Below are 16,630 nucleotides of genomic sequence, written 5' to 3'. Positions count from 1 at the left end.
CTCAGTAACGGTGGAGTGCATATGTTCATGAAATGTTAGCAGTTTATGGGTCCATTAAATATTTTCGTACACAGTTGGAAGCAAGAGTTTCGTCATGTATATAGACCATAAAACCAAAACTTTTGCCTTTTGGCTAAATAATGACAAATGTGCTGTGAGGTAATACAATCAGCTGGAATTCATAGTGCAATTCATCACTGATGTGAGGCTCATATAAGGAACTGACAATGTAGTGACAGACAGCCTGTCCTGTGTGAGCAGTATCATGAAGACAGTTGACTTTATGTATATAGCCCAAGTGGAATATTCTGACCGAGAACTTTGGGATTTTTTTAAAAAGATACCACATCTAGTCTTCAACTTAAGCCTGTCAACGTTTCAGCCTCGAGTGCCAAGTTGTACTGTGAGTTTTTGAATGGGAAAACTCATGTGTTCATTCCTTTGGCTGTATGCAAGCAAGTCTTTGAAACTTTACATAACTTACACCACCCCAGCCTGAAGGCAACAATTAAACTAATAGCTAGCCGTTTTGTGTGGTCTGGAATACAAAAGGGCTGTTGAACTTGGGCTTGTGCATGTGTACAGTGCAAGCACCACCATGTCATGGTTGCAGTTGGCAATTTTCCAGACACGACAGCACAATTTGCATCTATTCATATTGATATTGCAGATCCACTGCCTCCTTCAGAGGCTGCTGAGAGTAATAGACGATTTTGTGTGCTGGCCAGAAGTGAATAACATTTCTGCTGAAATGCTAGCCACTGCATTTGTGTCACGCTAGATCTCTCACTTTGGTTGTTCGCTCCACAAAATGTCAGATGAAGGATGGCACTTTGAATCTGATTTATTTCTCCAGCTGAGAAAATTTTCCAGCACAGTGCACCACCACACAACAGTAAGTTACCACCCTGCCAGGAACAAAATAGTTGAAGCCACTCTGATGTGCCATGAAATATAATGGACATCCGTCTTAACATTGATTTTGCTCAACCTATGCAACATGTGTAAACCGGAACTGGACATCTCACCAGCAGAGCTAGTATATGGGGAAGTCGTACATCTTTGTGGCGCATTCATCAATCCATGTGCATTTTCGAAGGATGATGCAAGTACTCCGGAATTCATCGCCCACCTCAGAGAAAGGATGACGCATATCTGGCAGCAATCAGCATCATGCCATGGTGCTCTGCAACCCTTCGTACATCAAGAATTTTGGTGCTATATGCACATAATATTACGAAGGGATGGCATCAAGCCACCACTATGCTATCTTATACTGCTCTTCTTTACACCCTTAACATAGGTGAGAAAACATTTGAAATTGTTGTAAACAGCAAGATAAACCTGTCTCAATTGCAAGAGTGATGCCTGTATTTGTCATACAAGAACCTTCATCCCTGCATCTCCCACACAACCAGGTGAAGTCTCCATCCATCACCAAGCAGCCTCCACCAGAACCTTCTCGGACTCTGACTCAATGTCAAATGTGTTCAGGATGACAGGTGCACTTTCCCGGCAGGCATAATCTGTATCACTTCACGCAGGGGGTTACCTTCATAGTCTCACATGTTATTGAAATTAGCATATGTTAAAATTCAGGAGTAAGTAAGAAACATACATTTTTTTTGTTTTCTGCAAAAAAAATAAATAAATAAATAAATAAAATAAAATAAAATAAATCCTGCCCCGAGATACAGGTCTCCAAAGATGACACTATGAACACCAGTTTGATGATGCAAATTTCAGAAATTTTTTTATAATACTGTATATCTGTAACAGTTGTAGATACTGCTTGTGTCTGTATATGTGTGGATGGATATGTGTGTGTGTGTGCGCGAGTGTATACCCGTCCTTTTTTCCCCCGAAGGTAAGTCTTTCTGCTCCCGGGATTGGAATGACTCCTTACCCTCTCCCTTAAAACCCATATCCTTTCGTCTTTCCCTCTCCTTCCCTCTTTCCTGATGAGGCAACAGTTTGTTGTGAAAGCTTGAATTTTGTGTGTATGTTTGTGTTTGTTTGTGTGTCTATCGACGTGCCAGAGCTTTCGTTTGGTAAGTCCCATCATCTTTGTTTTTAGATATAGTTCTAGATACTTTGTTAGAGTCTTTTTTATTTGAAAGGTAATTGCTTTATGATTACAATGGTATCCTCCATTTGGACATATCTGTCAAAGTTCATTTACTTTCATATTTTGAATTTGTTTTTATAATTTACAGATTTTTTTTATTTTATTTTTTTAAATGCCAATCCAGAAAAGTTACATTTTTGTCTGTTGATTATTACCAAGTAGTACTATATTCTCTGTAAAGGAAAGTTTCCACTTTTATGTTGGGCAGATTTTATTTTAAAAAATCAGTTTTCTTAACTTTCAAGGATAATGTATGTCTTCACTGAAGTTGTTTCTTACTAATTTCTTTGTTACAGTGTTTATTTCTATTGTTTTGTTGCAGTTATTTCTTATCACTTTCTTTGTTACAGTTATTTCTTTTCACTTTCATTGTTGCAGATATTTCTTGCTCTTTTTTGTACTTTCTTGTCAGTTTCTTTGTTGTGGTTGTTCATTGCAGGTTTCTGTATGGTAGTTGTTCAGTGCTAATTTTTTTTACTGAAGAGGCTTCTAAGAAATCTGAGACCATTCAGTGAGTTCTGTGTTTTGTGGGGAATTTGCCAGTTGACACAGTTGCAGTGTGTTTTGTGAAAAGGACTGTTCGAAATGTCTTCTGACAGCGGCCGCAGGAGAGTGAAGTGTGCTGACTATTTGCATATCTGTAAAAGAGTGATATATAAGACGAACAGAAAAACAGACTTTTTTCAGGTTGGGAATAAGTGTTCTCATTTGAAGACTCTGTTTCAAAGTGAAGTTGTTTACAATGACAACATTTTGTGTTCTAAACTTTTTGACAGAATAACAACAATGGTAGTATCTGAACGAGGTGAAGCTTCCCATGGTGCAGACGATGCAGATTTTGCATGAATAGAGGAAGAATTAAATACCCTGAATCAGTCAACTACAGAGATAGGTGTTATTCCTGTTGAGAAACTGTGGTCAGTGAAGTTGAGTCATAAGCTCTATGGATCAAGAAAGCACAGAGAAATTACTGAAGGTATGGATGAATACACTACAGCAAAACTGACCACACTCTTCAAAGTAGAAATTCCATCTTCAGAAGAAAATGAACTAAGGCACTCTTGCATCTCTTGCCAGGAATTTTTCACAAATATCAATTCAGCTGTTGAATATTGTGCATCCTACAGTGAAAAGGTGCAAGTTTTAACTTTTATTCAAGAGACATTTTCAAAGAAAACAATTTTGAACCACATTCCGTCAGTAACAAACTACATGGTAGACAAATCAAGAAATGTGAGGTCTGTAGAAGGAGCCTTTGGAAGACCAGATTCTTATTATGGTCATCCTGTAGAAGCACCTCAAGTTCAAATAGTGCAGTCATTTTATCTGGAAGATAAATGGGACTGTTCTCTCCAGAGTGCCTACAAGAAAGACACTATAACTGTAACAGTTGAAGATCAAAAAGTTGTGAAAGGGAATAGGTACATGACTCGCAGTATTAAAGAAAATTTTGCAATTTATAAGAGCAATTATACTTCACACATTGGAAGAGAGAAATTTTATGCACTATGACCTAAGTGGGTAGTTCCTCACCCATCTAGAGATGTCTGTTTATGTGTGTACTGTGTGAATTTTGAACTTTGTGTGGTAACTTTGAAGAACTTACTGGTCCACGTGACATATGACACCTTGGTTGAGCGTGTGAAGTCATTAGTAGTCTGTGAGGTAAAGCGAGAGACTTGTTTGTTTCAAGAATGTGGAGACTGCCCTGGAAAGGGATGACTGTCTTTACAGACACTTGGCCTGGAAGATGTAGCAGATAGCTCTGCAGAAATTGCAAATGCGACATGGGAGGAAAATAAACTAATTAAGAAAACTGTTGCCTTTGAAAGTTTCATTGATGAACTTTGTAAATGGTCAGTGAAAGCAGTAACACACCAGCATTTGCAGAAATTGCAACAACAACACATTGCAGAGGTGAAAGGGTGTGTACAGGCTGAACAACTATGTTTAGTGCTTCACTGTGATTTTGACAATAAGTACAAGGGTATCATTGGAGTAATGGCCAGGTTTCAGTTTTTACAGGAGTGACATATTTTCAAAACAAGACCGCAAGTGTTGCAGTTATAAGGACATGACACAGCGCGTGGTTTGCTAGCAATGTGCAAAATTCTTCAACTGCAAACAGGGGCAGAGAAGATCATCATTATTTCTGAGGGTGTTCTTAGTCATTTTAAAACTGGTTAGCAGCTGCTTGAATTGAGTAAGTCACTTGTGCCAACTGACTGGGTATACAGAGCTACTGGTCAGGGGAAGGGGCCTTGTGATGGTGTTGGTCATAGGAGACCTGCTGAAGCTCCATGCTACAAAACTTAATCTTTCCAAACCAAATACAGCTGCGATTCAGAATGCTGAGGATTTTATGACATTCGTGGAATCTTACACATCCACAACCCTCATTCTTTTGTCTAAAGAGGAAATCAACCGTGCGACTGCTACGGTCACAGGTTCGAATCCTGCCTCGGGCATGGATGTGTGTGATGTCCTTAGGTTAGTTAGATTTAATTAGTTCTAAGTTCTAGGGGACTGATGACCACAGATGTTAAGTCCCATAGTGCTCAGAGCCATTTTTGAGTTTGCATATCCAACAAATCACATATGTGTCACAACATAATGGAAATATGTTAAACTACCAACTCCCTGCCACCCACTGTGAAATCTGGAACGCCCACTAGTGTTGGTAAGGACCAGGTTGACTACCACTGCTCTAAATAATGTCGACGAAGTGTTTGACATTGGACATCCATGTTCATATTTAAATAATACTTTGAAGTGAAGAAAACTACAGAAAATGTAAAGTACAGTGGCTGAAATGGGATTTTTGGCGCATATCTCCAGATTATAAGTCAAGTTTTTTATCATTTCGCTATGTACCAGTATTTTGATAGTGGGGAGAACTTAGCAAAGTAAAAAAGTATAGTAGAAAATGCTTAATTTGATCCTTACGCTTTTAAAATGTACTTGAGCTCAATGGTATTGGCTGTAGAGGTATAATGAATTTGATCTTGTTTTCATGAGTAGGTTACGGGTGCTGGTAGTATGTAACAATAATAGGGGAATATTGAAACTATAGCTTGTGAAGCTTGGAGTATAAATGAAAGTTACTTGTGCTTCTACTTGAAAGTTAGGTTACATTTCGTAGACTTTGAAGCTAACGTTATAGTGACTGAGATACTGTGTAATAATAGCAATGTGTGTATTTGTTTCAGATTCAGTCCTTGTCCTTCAGTCTTGAGGAAGAAGAGGAAAATGATGATGATGATTTAGGCCACACCAGTGACTCAGCCGAAGAGAAGTTTGAGCCTCCTGTGAAAAAGAAAATCAGAAAAAATCCTGATGTTGATACAAGTTTTTTGCCAGACCGTGAAAGAGAAGACGAAGAGAACAGATTACGAGAAGAGCTCAGGCAGGTATATTACTATGGTATCTATGTTCATTGTGCACAAAGAATAATTTTAGAGCCACCAGCCTGCTATTGCTGGTGTGAACTGTTGTAATGAAATGCAAATGCAGCATTTTGTTGTGGACAGCAAACATACAGATTAGAGAGTAAATTACAACCATGAAATACAATAGTTTATGCAAGTAAAATACATAAAGTATCTGAGAGTATGTTGGTTAGGCTGATGACAAAATCCTTAAGCGAGTAATGAAAGCCAGATTGTTTTCCACCACAAGGAAAGGCCAACCCAAGAACCAGGTGCCTGGACAGTGTGTTGATTATTTTACCAAGATGGAAATCTAAGGATGGAAAGGGGAAAAAACAGAGAACAGAGATGCACAGAGACAAATTTTTGAGGTGTCCGATGACCATCAAGAGCTGTAGTGCCAAAGAAGAAGAAGAAATGTATAATTGCTGATGTAAACTGTTGTAATGAAATACCAATGCTGACATTTTGTTATGGACAGCAAATCTACAGGTTTGGCAGACATATAAGGCCTAGGGCATAGTGTTAATGTCCCATGCATCATGACTGTAATGGCAGTTGACATGATCTAGAGAGCAAACAGTTTTAAGAGAATGACGTGTTTGTTATGTAAATCACTGAAATAATACTGTACAGCAGACGAATATGTGTTAAAGCCTGTATTTTCTGTGGAATGGCATTTTTAGGGGATCAGAACATGAACTATAGACTGATGAAGTAAAACTATTGCCCACCACAATATTTCGTGCCAACTGATGGCGTTGTGGGCACATGATGCTGTAAGGAAAGTGTATAATCATTGCAGATATGAATGAGGAATCGTTCAAGTGATGATACAGGTCACAAGTGGTGAAATCCACTGTCATAAGCAACTCTGACAAAGGGCAGATTCTTACAGCCTGGCACCTGGGAATGAGTATCTCAGAATCAGTGAAGCTGGTCAGCTGTTTCCGTTCTACTGTCTTGAGCATTTGTGAAAAATGGTAGAAGTATGGCGAAACCACAAATAAGTGGCAAGGTGTTATATGTCCATCCAGCAGGATGAATCTTGTTTGTTGTTGCACTATGTCAGTGTTTGTGTCTATATATGCATTCATCCAGATGAACAGCCACTTGAAACATATTCCACACCAAAAACACAGTTGATGGGGGCAGTATTATGCTGTGGCAGACATTCACCTGGGATTCCATGGAATCTGTGATAGTAATCAAAGGCACCATGATAACAGTGGCTTATGTGAACGTTAATGTGGACCACCTGCATCCTTTCATGCTTGATGTCTTCCCTGATGGTGATAGAATTTTCCAGGAGGATAACTGTCAGAGTCACAAGGCCAGAATTGTGCTACAGTCATTTGAGGCCTAGATAGTAAATGTACCTTCATGTCTTGCTCATCAAATTTGTGTAATCAGCACAAACTCTAAAAGAAAATTTAATCATCCTGTGTTCATATTACATTTTTTGCTTGAAATAGTGTTTATTTCCAAGTAGAAATAAATCTCTACTGGTCCAATGTTTCCGTAGTTGTTGTCACCAATGTGATTTAAAATAATGAAATGGTAAAGTGTTTAATGTCCTGTGGTTTTATAATTCTCTTTAGGTTTAGTTTTGAAAGGAATTGGCTACTGTCCATTGTTATTCCACTCTAGGAGTGATGGCTGTTGTTTTCAAAGGTGCTTCATGCAGACTAATTAATTTTTTAATCCTAGTCGGTTTAAGTATTTCATGCCTGAAAATGTGTTACAATGCATTAATATACTCTACTTAAAAGTAATTATTCATGGCTACTGTCCAGTTGTCACTTGGTTAATACTTGGGTGGTTACATAATTAGGCAGAATCTAGAAGCTAATTTTGTAGTAGTACATCCTGGATGGCACATTCCACTGATGTGCACGGGACATTCTTACATCTTGGAATTAAATTTAATTCTTTCTTAATATTTATAGTGTTAAACTGAAGTCTGTATTACTTCTAGATCTGTCAATGACTCAATATCCAAGGCAAAATGCTGCATCCTCCCTAACAATAAGTCTTCAAACCATTCATAAATTATGTCTGATATTCAGTATGATCATAGTTTTGTTAATAAGTGTTGATATGTTACTGAGTCACACTTTCCAGAAGACAAGAAGTGCTGCATGTGCGTGGTGGCCTTGGTCCATGGCATTCAGGATGCCCTGTTAGAGGAATACAAGATCAGTTTCTCATGAAACCTGTTTCCGAAATCAAAGCAACCATTCTGTTCAGTGTGCCTCATTATGTTAAACATATGTACTAAGCTTCTCCAATAGATGGATGCCAACAATGTTGGATAGTAGTTTTGTGTGTCATTTTAGCTACACTTCTTGTAGATGTGTGTGACCTATGCTTTCATCCAAGTAGTAGGTTCAGTTTTTTGCTCAAGTACCTGTGATTTATTATTGTTAAGAGAGGGACAAATTCTGCATACAGTCTGATAGTAATTTCATCATGCCAAGGGACCTCGTTCAGTTATAGTAATTTCAGCTGTTTTTCAATGTAACTGACACTAATATCTACATCACTCCTCTTTGTAGTCGAACCAGAATTAAAGTGGGGCAGCATTCCTTGATCTTCCTTTGTAAAGAAACATTTGAAAATTCATTTCTGTTTCTGTTTTGTCACCCTCAGTTTCAGATCCTGTATAATACATGAGTTCTGCACACTAACACTTTTAGTATATTCCTGGCTTTTCTTTTGGAGTTGTAACAAGTCTTTTGATAACATTCTGCTACCATAGTCATTGAAGGCTTTACACATTGCTGTTTTGATATCCATACTCTTTCCATTTATCATCTCTGTACGTTGAGCTCTTTGTTTTGTTTTACACATAATATGTAGTAGTTGTGTTTCTTTATAAGTTTATTTATGGAAACTATATCGTAGTGGCTGTCTTCTGTCTTGATCTTTTACGTTGTCATCATCATCATCATCATCATCATCTACAATGATGATTTCAGTCTTAAGACACATTTGATACAGCTCTCCATGACAGTCTGTGCTGTGAAAGCCTCTTCATCTGTGATAACTATCACAATCTTCATCTATTTAAACCTGCTTGCTGCCGCGCATGGAAATTCTTACACCTTCAGGCCGTGGTCTCCTCCTACAATTTTTATCCTCCACACTTCCTTCCATGACCAATTTACAATTCCTTGGTGCCACAGGATGTGTCATGTCAACCAATCCCTTCTTTTAGTCAAGATGTGCCATCAGTTTCTTTTTTCCCCAATTTGATTCAGTACGTCTTAATTTTTTACTCACTCTTGCCATCTAATCTTCAGCATTCTTCTATAGCACCCATTTCAGAAGCTTTTACTCTTTTCTTGTCTGAATTACTTGTTGCTCACATTTCATTTCCATAAAAGACTACACTCCAGACAAATACCTTCAGAAAAGACTTCCTCAAACTTAAATTTATAGTAGATGTTAAAAAATTCCTCTTTTCCAGAAATGCTTTTCTTGCTATTGTCACTCTTTCATTTTGTATCCTCTCTCCTACAACCATCATCAGGTATTTTGCTTCCCAAATAGCAAAACTCATGTACTACTTTTAGCATCTCATTTCCTACTCTTATTCCCACAGTATCAACTGATTTAATTTGACTACATTCCATTACTCTTGTATCACTTTTGTTGATGTTCATCTCAAAACATCTTTTCAAAACACTATGCATTCCGTTCAACTGCTCCCACAAATCATTTTCTGTCTGTAACAGAATCACAGTGTCATCAGCAAACCTTAAAGTTTTTATTTCCTCTCTGTGAACTTCAGTTCCCTTTCTAAATTTCTCTTTGCTTTCCTTTGCTGCTTGCCCAATCAACAGATTGAATAACATCAGGGAGAGGTTACAACCTTGTCACACTCCCTTCTCCACTACAGCTTTACTTTCTTGCTGTTCTACTTTTATAACTGCAGTCTGGTTTCTGTACAAATTGTAAATAACTGTTCACTCCCTGTGCTTCATCCTTGCTACTTTCAAAATTTTTAAAGGAGTATAGTCCAGTCAGCATTGCCAAAGCTTTCTCTGAATCTACAAATGCTAGAAACATTGGTTTGGCTTTCTACAACTTATCTTCTAAGACAAATTATAGGGTCAATACTGCTTCATCTGTTGCTATATTTCTCTGGAACCAAAACTGATGTTCCCGTATGTTCGCTTCTATCACCTATTACATTCTTCTGTAATTAATCCTTGTCAGTATTTTGTTACCATGGCTTATTAAACTGATGTTTCAGTAGTATTCACGCCTATCTTCTTTGGATCTGGAATTACTATAGTCTTCCTGAAGTCTGAGGGCTATTTTGCTTATCTCGTAAGTCTTGCACGTCAAGTGAAATTATTTTGTCATTGCTGCTCAGAGGACCTTAGCAGTTCTGAGGGATTGTCATCTACACCAGAAACCATGTTTCACTTATGTCTTTCAGTTCCAAGTCACATTCTCCTTGCAGTATCTTCATCTACTTCTTCTTCTCTAACATTGTCCTCTAGTTGATCTCCATCATGTAGACCCTCTGTATATTCAATCCACCTTTGAGCTTTCCCTTCTTTGTCTGATACTGACTTACCTCTTGATATTCATATAGCTGCTTGTCTTTTTCTCCAAATATCTCTTTGATTTTCCTGTAGGCTACATTTATCTTTCGCCCAGTTATACATACCTCTACAGCCATACATTTGCCCTCTAGACATTCCTGCAGAGCTGTTTTGCACTTTCTGTTAATCTCATGTTGTAGTTGTCTGTATTTCCTTTAGCATGTTTAATTTTCTGAATTTTTATATTTTCTTTTTTCACAAATTAAATTCAATATCATCAGAAATTTTGAATAGGACTTGTCTTTTTAACTTAGTCATCTGTTACATTCCACATTTCATCTCTCAAAGCTACCCATTCATCTTCTGCTGTATTCCTTTCCCTTGCTGTAGCCCAAAATGGTGAAATGCTCCCTCTGAAATTCTCAGCAACCTCTGGTTTCTTTAATTTATCCAGATTCTGTCTTCCTTGATTTCCTACGTTTTTGTTATTTCTTCAACTTTAATTTGGCAACCAATGGATTACGGTCAGAGGCCATATCTGTTACTGGAAATGTCTAACAGTTTAAAATTTGGTCTCCAATCCACAGCCTTACCATTATGCAATCTATGTGATATCTTCTAGTGTCCCCAATTGTCACCCACATATACAGCCTTCTTTCATACTACTTAAACCATATGTTAGCAATGATTATATTATCCTCTGTGCAAAATACTACCAGGCAGATTCTACGATCAAATTCCACCTCCTCACCGTAATTAAATTTTCCTCCCCCCCTAATTATTTCAATAATTTCATTTCTCTAATCACACAATCTTTCAGTTTTTTCATCATCTGTGGGACTAGTTGGTATATGAACTTGTATTGATGTGTTGGTTGTTGACTTCATATCTGTCTAGGCTACAATAATGTGTTCACTGTGCTGTTCACAGTAGTTTACGTGCATTCCTATTTTGTAATTCATTATTCAACCTACTCCTGCATTATCCCTATTTGATTTAATGGTGGAATCCTGTACTGACATGATCAGAAGTCCTGTCCTTCCTGTTACCACACTTCACTAATTCTCACAGTATCTAGTTTCAGCTTATCTTCTACTTCTCTTAAATTCTCTGACCTACCTATTTGATTAAGGGATCATACATTACACCTCCCTCCCCTCCCAAACTTTAGAATGCCAGTTTTGTTTTTCCTAATGATGACATATTCCTGGTTAGCCCCATCTGTAGATCTGAATGGGGGATTATTTTACCTCTGGAATATTTTATTGAAGAGGAAGCCAACATCATTAAGCCATATATTCAAGCTGCAGGCCCCTATGGAGATGTATAACAGCTGTAGCTTGCCCTTGCTTTTAGCAGGTTCCAGTGCAGTAAGGCCACATAGGCTCTTCTTACAAGACCAGATCAGTCAATCATCCGGACTGTTGTCCCTGCAACTACTGAAAAGGCAGCTGCCCCTCAAGAGGAACCATTGGTTAGTCTAGCCTCTCCATAGATATATCTCATTTGTGGTTGAACATATGTTGCTGTTATCTGCATCATTGAAAAAACACGCCACCCCACCTGAGCAAGATCCATGGTTTTGGAGGGGAATCTATTATAGTAGACATGTATTTGTCAGATGCGTGGTCAACTGTTTGTCTAAACTGGAGCTGTAGTTCCTGTTCATGTGCCTGTCCAGAGCAAAATTTGTATAGTTCCTCTTTGAGATGTAATACTGGTGTCTCTTTATGTAGTTACTAAATATATATAGAGCAGATGTTGAGTCGCAGGCAGGCGCAACAAAAAAACTGCTAAACATGTGAGGTTTTGGCCAAAAGGCCTCATTCTAAAGTAGACAACACACACATTCACACAAGCACAACTCACACATGACCACTGTATCTGGCCACTGAGGTCTCGGTGGCTAGAGAGAGTAATCGAACTTGGATGCACATGCATGTGTGTGTGTGTGTGTGTGTGTGTGTGTGTGTGTGTTTTGTTTGCTTGCTTTAGAAGAAGGTCATTTGGCCAAAAACTCATATGTTTAACAGTTTTTTTTAACATCTCCTCTAAGTAGTGGTTAGCAATCTATTCTTTTCATAATTTTTTCATTATTCCGTCATGGATTTTCCATTGTTTGATTTAATTAACATGTACATCTTTCTACTAGTTTTATTTGTCATTTGTACTTTGCCAGTCATTTGGCTGTGGCTACATCGTGATCAGTGATAATTGTTTCAGTATGAGCATCCCCAAAGAGGTCAAATCTATTTGTTGCCATTAGATCTAATATTTCTCTGTGATGAGTGGAATTTCAAACTATCCATTTCAAATAGTTTTCAGAGAAAACATTGAGTATTGTTTGTCTGTATGTCTTGTTGTGCCCACCACCTACAAAACTGTAATCATAGCAATTCACTGTTGGATAATTAGAGGCTACTCCGATTATGATGGTGTGTTACCGTTGAATTTCATTCTGTTTGTCTGAATTATGATTTATGAAATGAATTGATATTTGTATGTGGAATTCCTTTCCAGTGAAATTTTTGGGTGCAGACTGTCTCCCTTACAATTAGGTAATGCAGTTGTTTTTTGCCACTTGTATCCTTGGCTACGTTTGTACTTCAGCTTATGACTGACTTTCTTTACCTCGTTTTCCATTCATATTGTGCAACTGTTTTCATAAGAAAATTGTATTTCATACTTTCAGTCTTCATCACTTGTTACATAGCAGAAAGGTATCTCAAACCTAGGACCTTGTGATTTTGGGTTTAATTTGGAAAGAAATATATTCTAAAAATGTTCTCAGCAGCTGCTTTATAATTATGTAATTAATTTTTAATGAGAAAGTATCTTTAACCTCATGTTGTTGAAACCAAACAATTCTGTATAATTGTGATAAGCACTAATATGTTTTCCTTAACTCCCAGGAATGGGCAGCCAAACAATCATCTCTGAAGGAGGAAGAAATAGAAATAACATTCAGTTACTGGGATGGCTCAGGTCATAGGAGAACAGTACGGATGAAAAAAGGTTTGACATTTTGTTACAGTTGCTACAGTGTATAAGAAATGTATCAAGAACATTGATTTAGTGGACAATGTGAGATAAAACTATTAAATGTGGTGGATTATATTATTACAGTTTGCTATAGTTCTTATCTTCAGCCTGATTAAAAGATTTGTTATTGCCCAAGTTCATAACAATACCTGCAACTGTTCAACTGATACACTCAAATTACTGACAAAAATGTTGAAACACATTATTGAAGCTAATTTAATCTCACACATAATTAATGACATTCCCTTAGATTAGATTAGATTAGATTAATACTTGTTCCATAGATCATGAATACAACACTTCGTAATGATGTGGAACGTGTCAGGTTAATAAAAGATGTCTGTACAAGATATTACATTACACAAAATATTGCATGACACTAATGTTTAAGTTGGGTTTTTTTCCCTTAATTTATATCTAAAAATTCAGCCAATGAGTAGAAGGAGTTGTCATCTAGAAATTCTTTTAATTTATTTTTAAATGTTGGTTGGCTATCTGTCAGGCTTTTGATGCTGTTTGGTAGGTGACCGAAGACTTTTGTGGCAGCATAATTTACCTCTTTCTGTTCCAGAGTTAGATTTAACCCTGCATAGTGAAGATCATCCTTTCTCCTGGTGTTATAGCTATGCACACTGCTATTACTTTTGAACTGGGTTGGATTATTAACAACAAATTTCATAAGTGAATATATATTCTGTGAGGTTACTATGAGGATCCCTACATCCTTAAATAGATGTCTGCAGGATGACCTTGGGTGGGCTCCAGCAATTATTCTGATTACACGTTTTTGAGCAATGAATACTTTTCTACTCAACGATGAATTACCCCAGAATATGATGCCATACGAAAGCAGTGAATGAAAGTAGGCATAGTAAGCTAATTTACTGAGATTCTTATCACCAAAATTTGCAATAACCCTAATAGCATACGTAGCTGAACTCAGACGTTTCAGCAGACCATCAATGTGTTGCTTCCAGTTTAACCTCTCATCAATGGACACACCTAAAAATTTTGAAAATTCTATCTTAGCTACAGACTTCTGTTCAAAGTCTATATTTATTACTGGAGTTGTGCCATTTACTGTACGGAACTGTATATGCTGTGTTTTATCAAAATTTAAAGAGAGTCCGTTTGCTGAGAACCACTTAATAATTTTGTGAAAAACATCATTTACAATTACGTCACTTAGTTCTTGGATGTTATTACTATACTTGTATCATCAGCAAAAAGAACTAACTTTGCATCTTCATCAATGTGGAATGGTAAGTCATTAATGTATATCAAGAACAGTAAAGGACCTAAGACCGAACCCTGTGGGACCCCATACTTGATTTAGCCCCCCCCCCCCTTTCCAGTTTGAGGAATCAGCTGTTGTTTTAACATTACATGAACCACTTATTTCAACTTTCTGCATTCTTCCAGTTAAGTATGAATTAAACCATTTGTGCACTGCCCCCCTCAAACCATAATAATGTAGCTTATCTAAAAGAATTCCATGATTTACACAATCAAAGGCCTTTGAGAGATCACAAAAAATACCACTGGGTGATGTCCGGTTATTCAGAGCATTTAATATTTGATCAGTGAAAGCATATATAGCATTTTCTGTTGAAAAGCCTTTCTGAAAACCAAACTGACATTTTGTTAGTACTTTATTTTTACAAATATGGGAGGCTACTCTTAAATACATTACTTTCTCAAAAAATTTTGATAGAGCTGTCAGAAGAGAGATTGGGCGGTAGTTGTTGACATCCGACATATCCCCCTTTTTATGCAATGGTTTTACAATGGCATATTTCTGTCTATTGGGGAAAACACCCTGCTCCATAGAGCTATTACATATGTGGCTGAGAATCCTACTTATCTGTGGGGAACAAGCTTTAAGTACCTTGCTGGAAATGCCATCAATTCTGTAAGAAATATTTATATGAACGGATCTGTCAGAGATTCTGATTGCAGAATTGACAGTGCATGCAAAGAGAAAAATTGTATTTCAGTCACTAACAGTACTTAGCAAGCAACAACAACAACAACAACAACAATAATAATAATAATGTGGAGAGCATAAAATATAAGTAATATAAAAGAGTCAATACAGTTAAACAATCAAAATGGGACTGGAAAGAAAGAGACTTGAATAAAGATTTAATGAAGCAGAATATGAGAAGTAAATAATGTAGCAGAAGGGACCTTGAGTTAGCTGTGTAAATATGTAATACTATCTTTCCAATTGGAATACTGAATACAGAAATCATTAAAAATCAAGAAAATAGTGTTTTTTTGCAGATAAGACCTTCATAAGTTGAAGGAGTCAGAGGTTGGTGAGAGTTTCAGAGGGCGCTGCACATACTGAAGGGAATGAGACAGGGTTGTAGACTATCCCTAGTGTTGTTCAATATGTACACTGCAGATGACAGAGTGATTATGTCAGTGACAGCAAAGGACTTGGAATAGCAGCTTAACAGGATGGATAGCATATTGAAAAGAAATTATTAGATAGACACCAATAAAAGTAATACAAGGATAATGGAATGTAGTTGAATTAAATCAGACAAAAACTTAGGGATTTAGTTTAGAAAACAAGGTACTACAAGTAATAGATGAGTTTTGTTATTTGGACAGCAAAATAATTGATGATAACTGAAGTAAAGAGGGTATCAAATGCAGACTGACAATATCAAGAAAAACATTTCTTTAAAAGAGGAATTTGTTAACATCTAATATCAGTGTAAGTGTTAGAAATTTTTTTCTGGAGATATTTGTGTGGACTGTAGCCTTGTATGGAAGTGAAATATGAACAATAAGCAGTTCTGGTAAGGGGATAATAGGGACTCTTGAAATGCAGTGCTGTAGAAGAAAGCTGAAGATTAGATGGGATAGATCAAATAAAAAATGAAGAGGTAGTAAACTGAATTGGGGAAAAAAGAAATTTATGGCAGATCTTGACCAAAAGAAGGGATTGGTTGATGGGACACATTCTGAGGCATCAAGGAATTGTAAATTTGGTCATAGAAGAAGTGTAAGGGGTAAAAATTGTAGGAGACCAAGGCCTGAATGCAGTAATTGTAAGCAAGTTCATGCAGATATAGGTTGTGGTACTTATGCAGGGGTGAAGGGGCTTTCACACAATGGACTAGCATGGAGAACTGCATCAAACCAGTCTTTGGGCTGAAGACGACAACAACAAAAACTTACATCAAATTATATGTACTCCCTTGCAGAGGTTATGTTAGACATACAATGTGGACTACTTTAAAAAAAACTAAAAGCGTTCTTCTGGTGATCTTAAAACCAAGGAACAGTATTTGCATAGTAGGCAAATCCTTAACTAATGTTTAATGAAATGTGCAGCACACAAGATCACTAGGCTTCCACAAGGAGTTGACGGCTATTAGTAACAAACCAAAGGTTTTAAACCAAGGCTGATAGCTTTTCTCCAGACAAATACTTTCTTTTTTCCTGCAGGAATACTT

At 37.1% G+C, this 16,630-nt stretch overlaps 1 protein-coding gene across 2 annotated transcripts in view; it reads left to right on the top strand.

Annotated features, from left to right (window-relative positions):
- LOC124796306 (protein FAM50 homolog) overlaps positions 1-16,630 on the top strand; it is a 125,120-nt gene that overhangs the window by 70,904 nt on the left and 37,586 nt on the right. For both annotated transcript variants that reach the window (XR_007016742.1, XM_047260432.1), the window contains exons 4-5: positions 5,338-5,538; positions 13,028-13,130. Coding sequence is in view for 1 of the 2 variants with exons in the window: in XM_047260432.1 (XP_047116388.1) it covers positions 5,338-5,538; positions 13,028-13,130 (304 nt within the window). In the remaining variant the exon portion in view is untranslated. The remainder of the gene's footprint in view (positions 1-5,337; positions 5,539-13,027; positions 13,131-16,630) is intronic.

This window comes from Schistocerca piceifrons, chromosome 4, assembly GCF_021461385.2.
Source record: "Schistocerca piceifrons isolate TAMUIC-IGC-003096 chromosome 4, iqSchPice1.1, whole genome shotgun sequence".
NCBI classification, from domain to species: Eukaryota; Metazoa; Arthropoda; class Insecta; order Orthoptera; family Acrididae; genus Schistocerca; species Schistocerca piceifrons.
The sequence above is the reverse complement of the archived record's forward strand: the minus strand, read 5'-3'. Positions and strand labels throughout refer to the sequence as shown.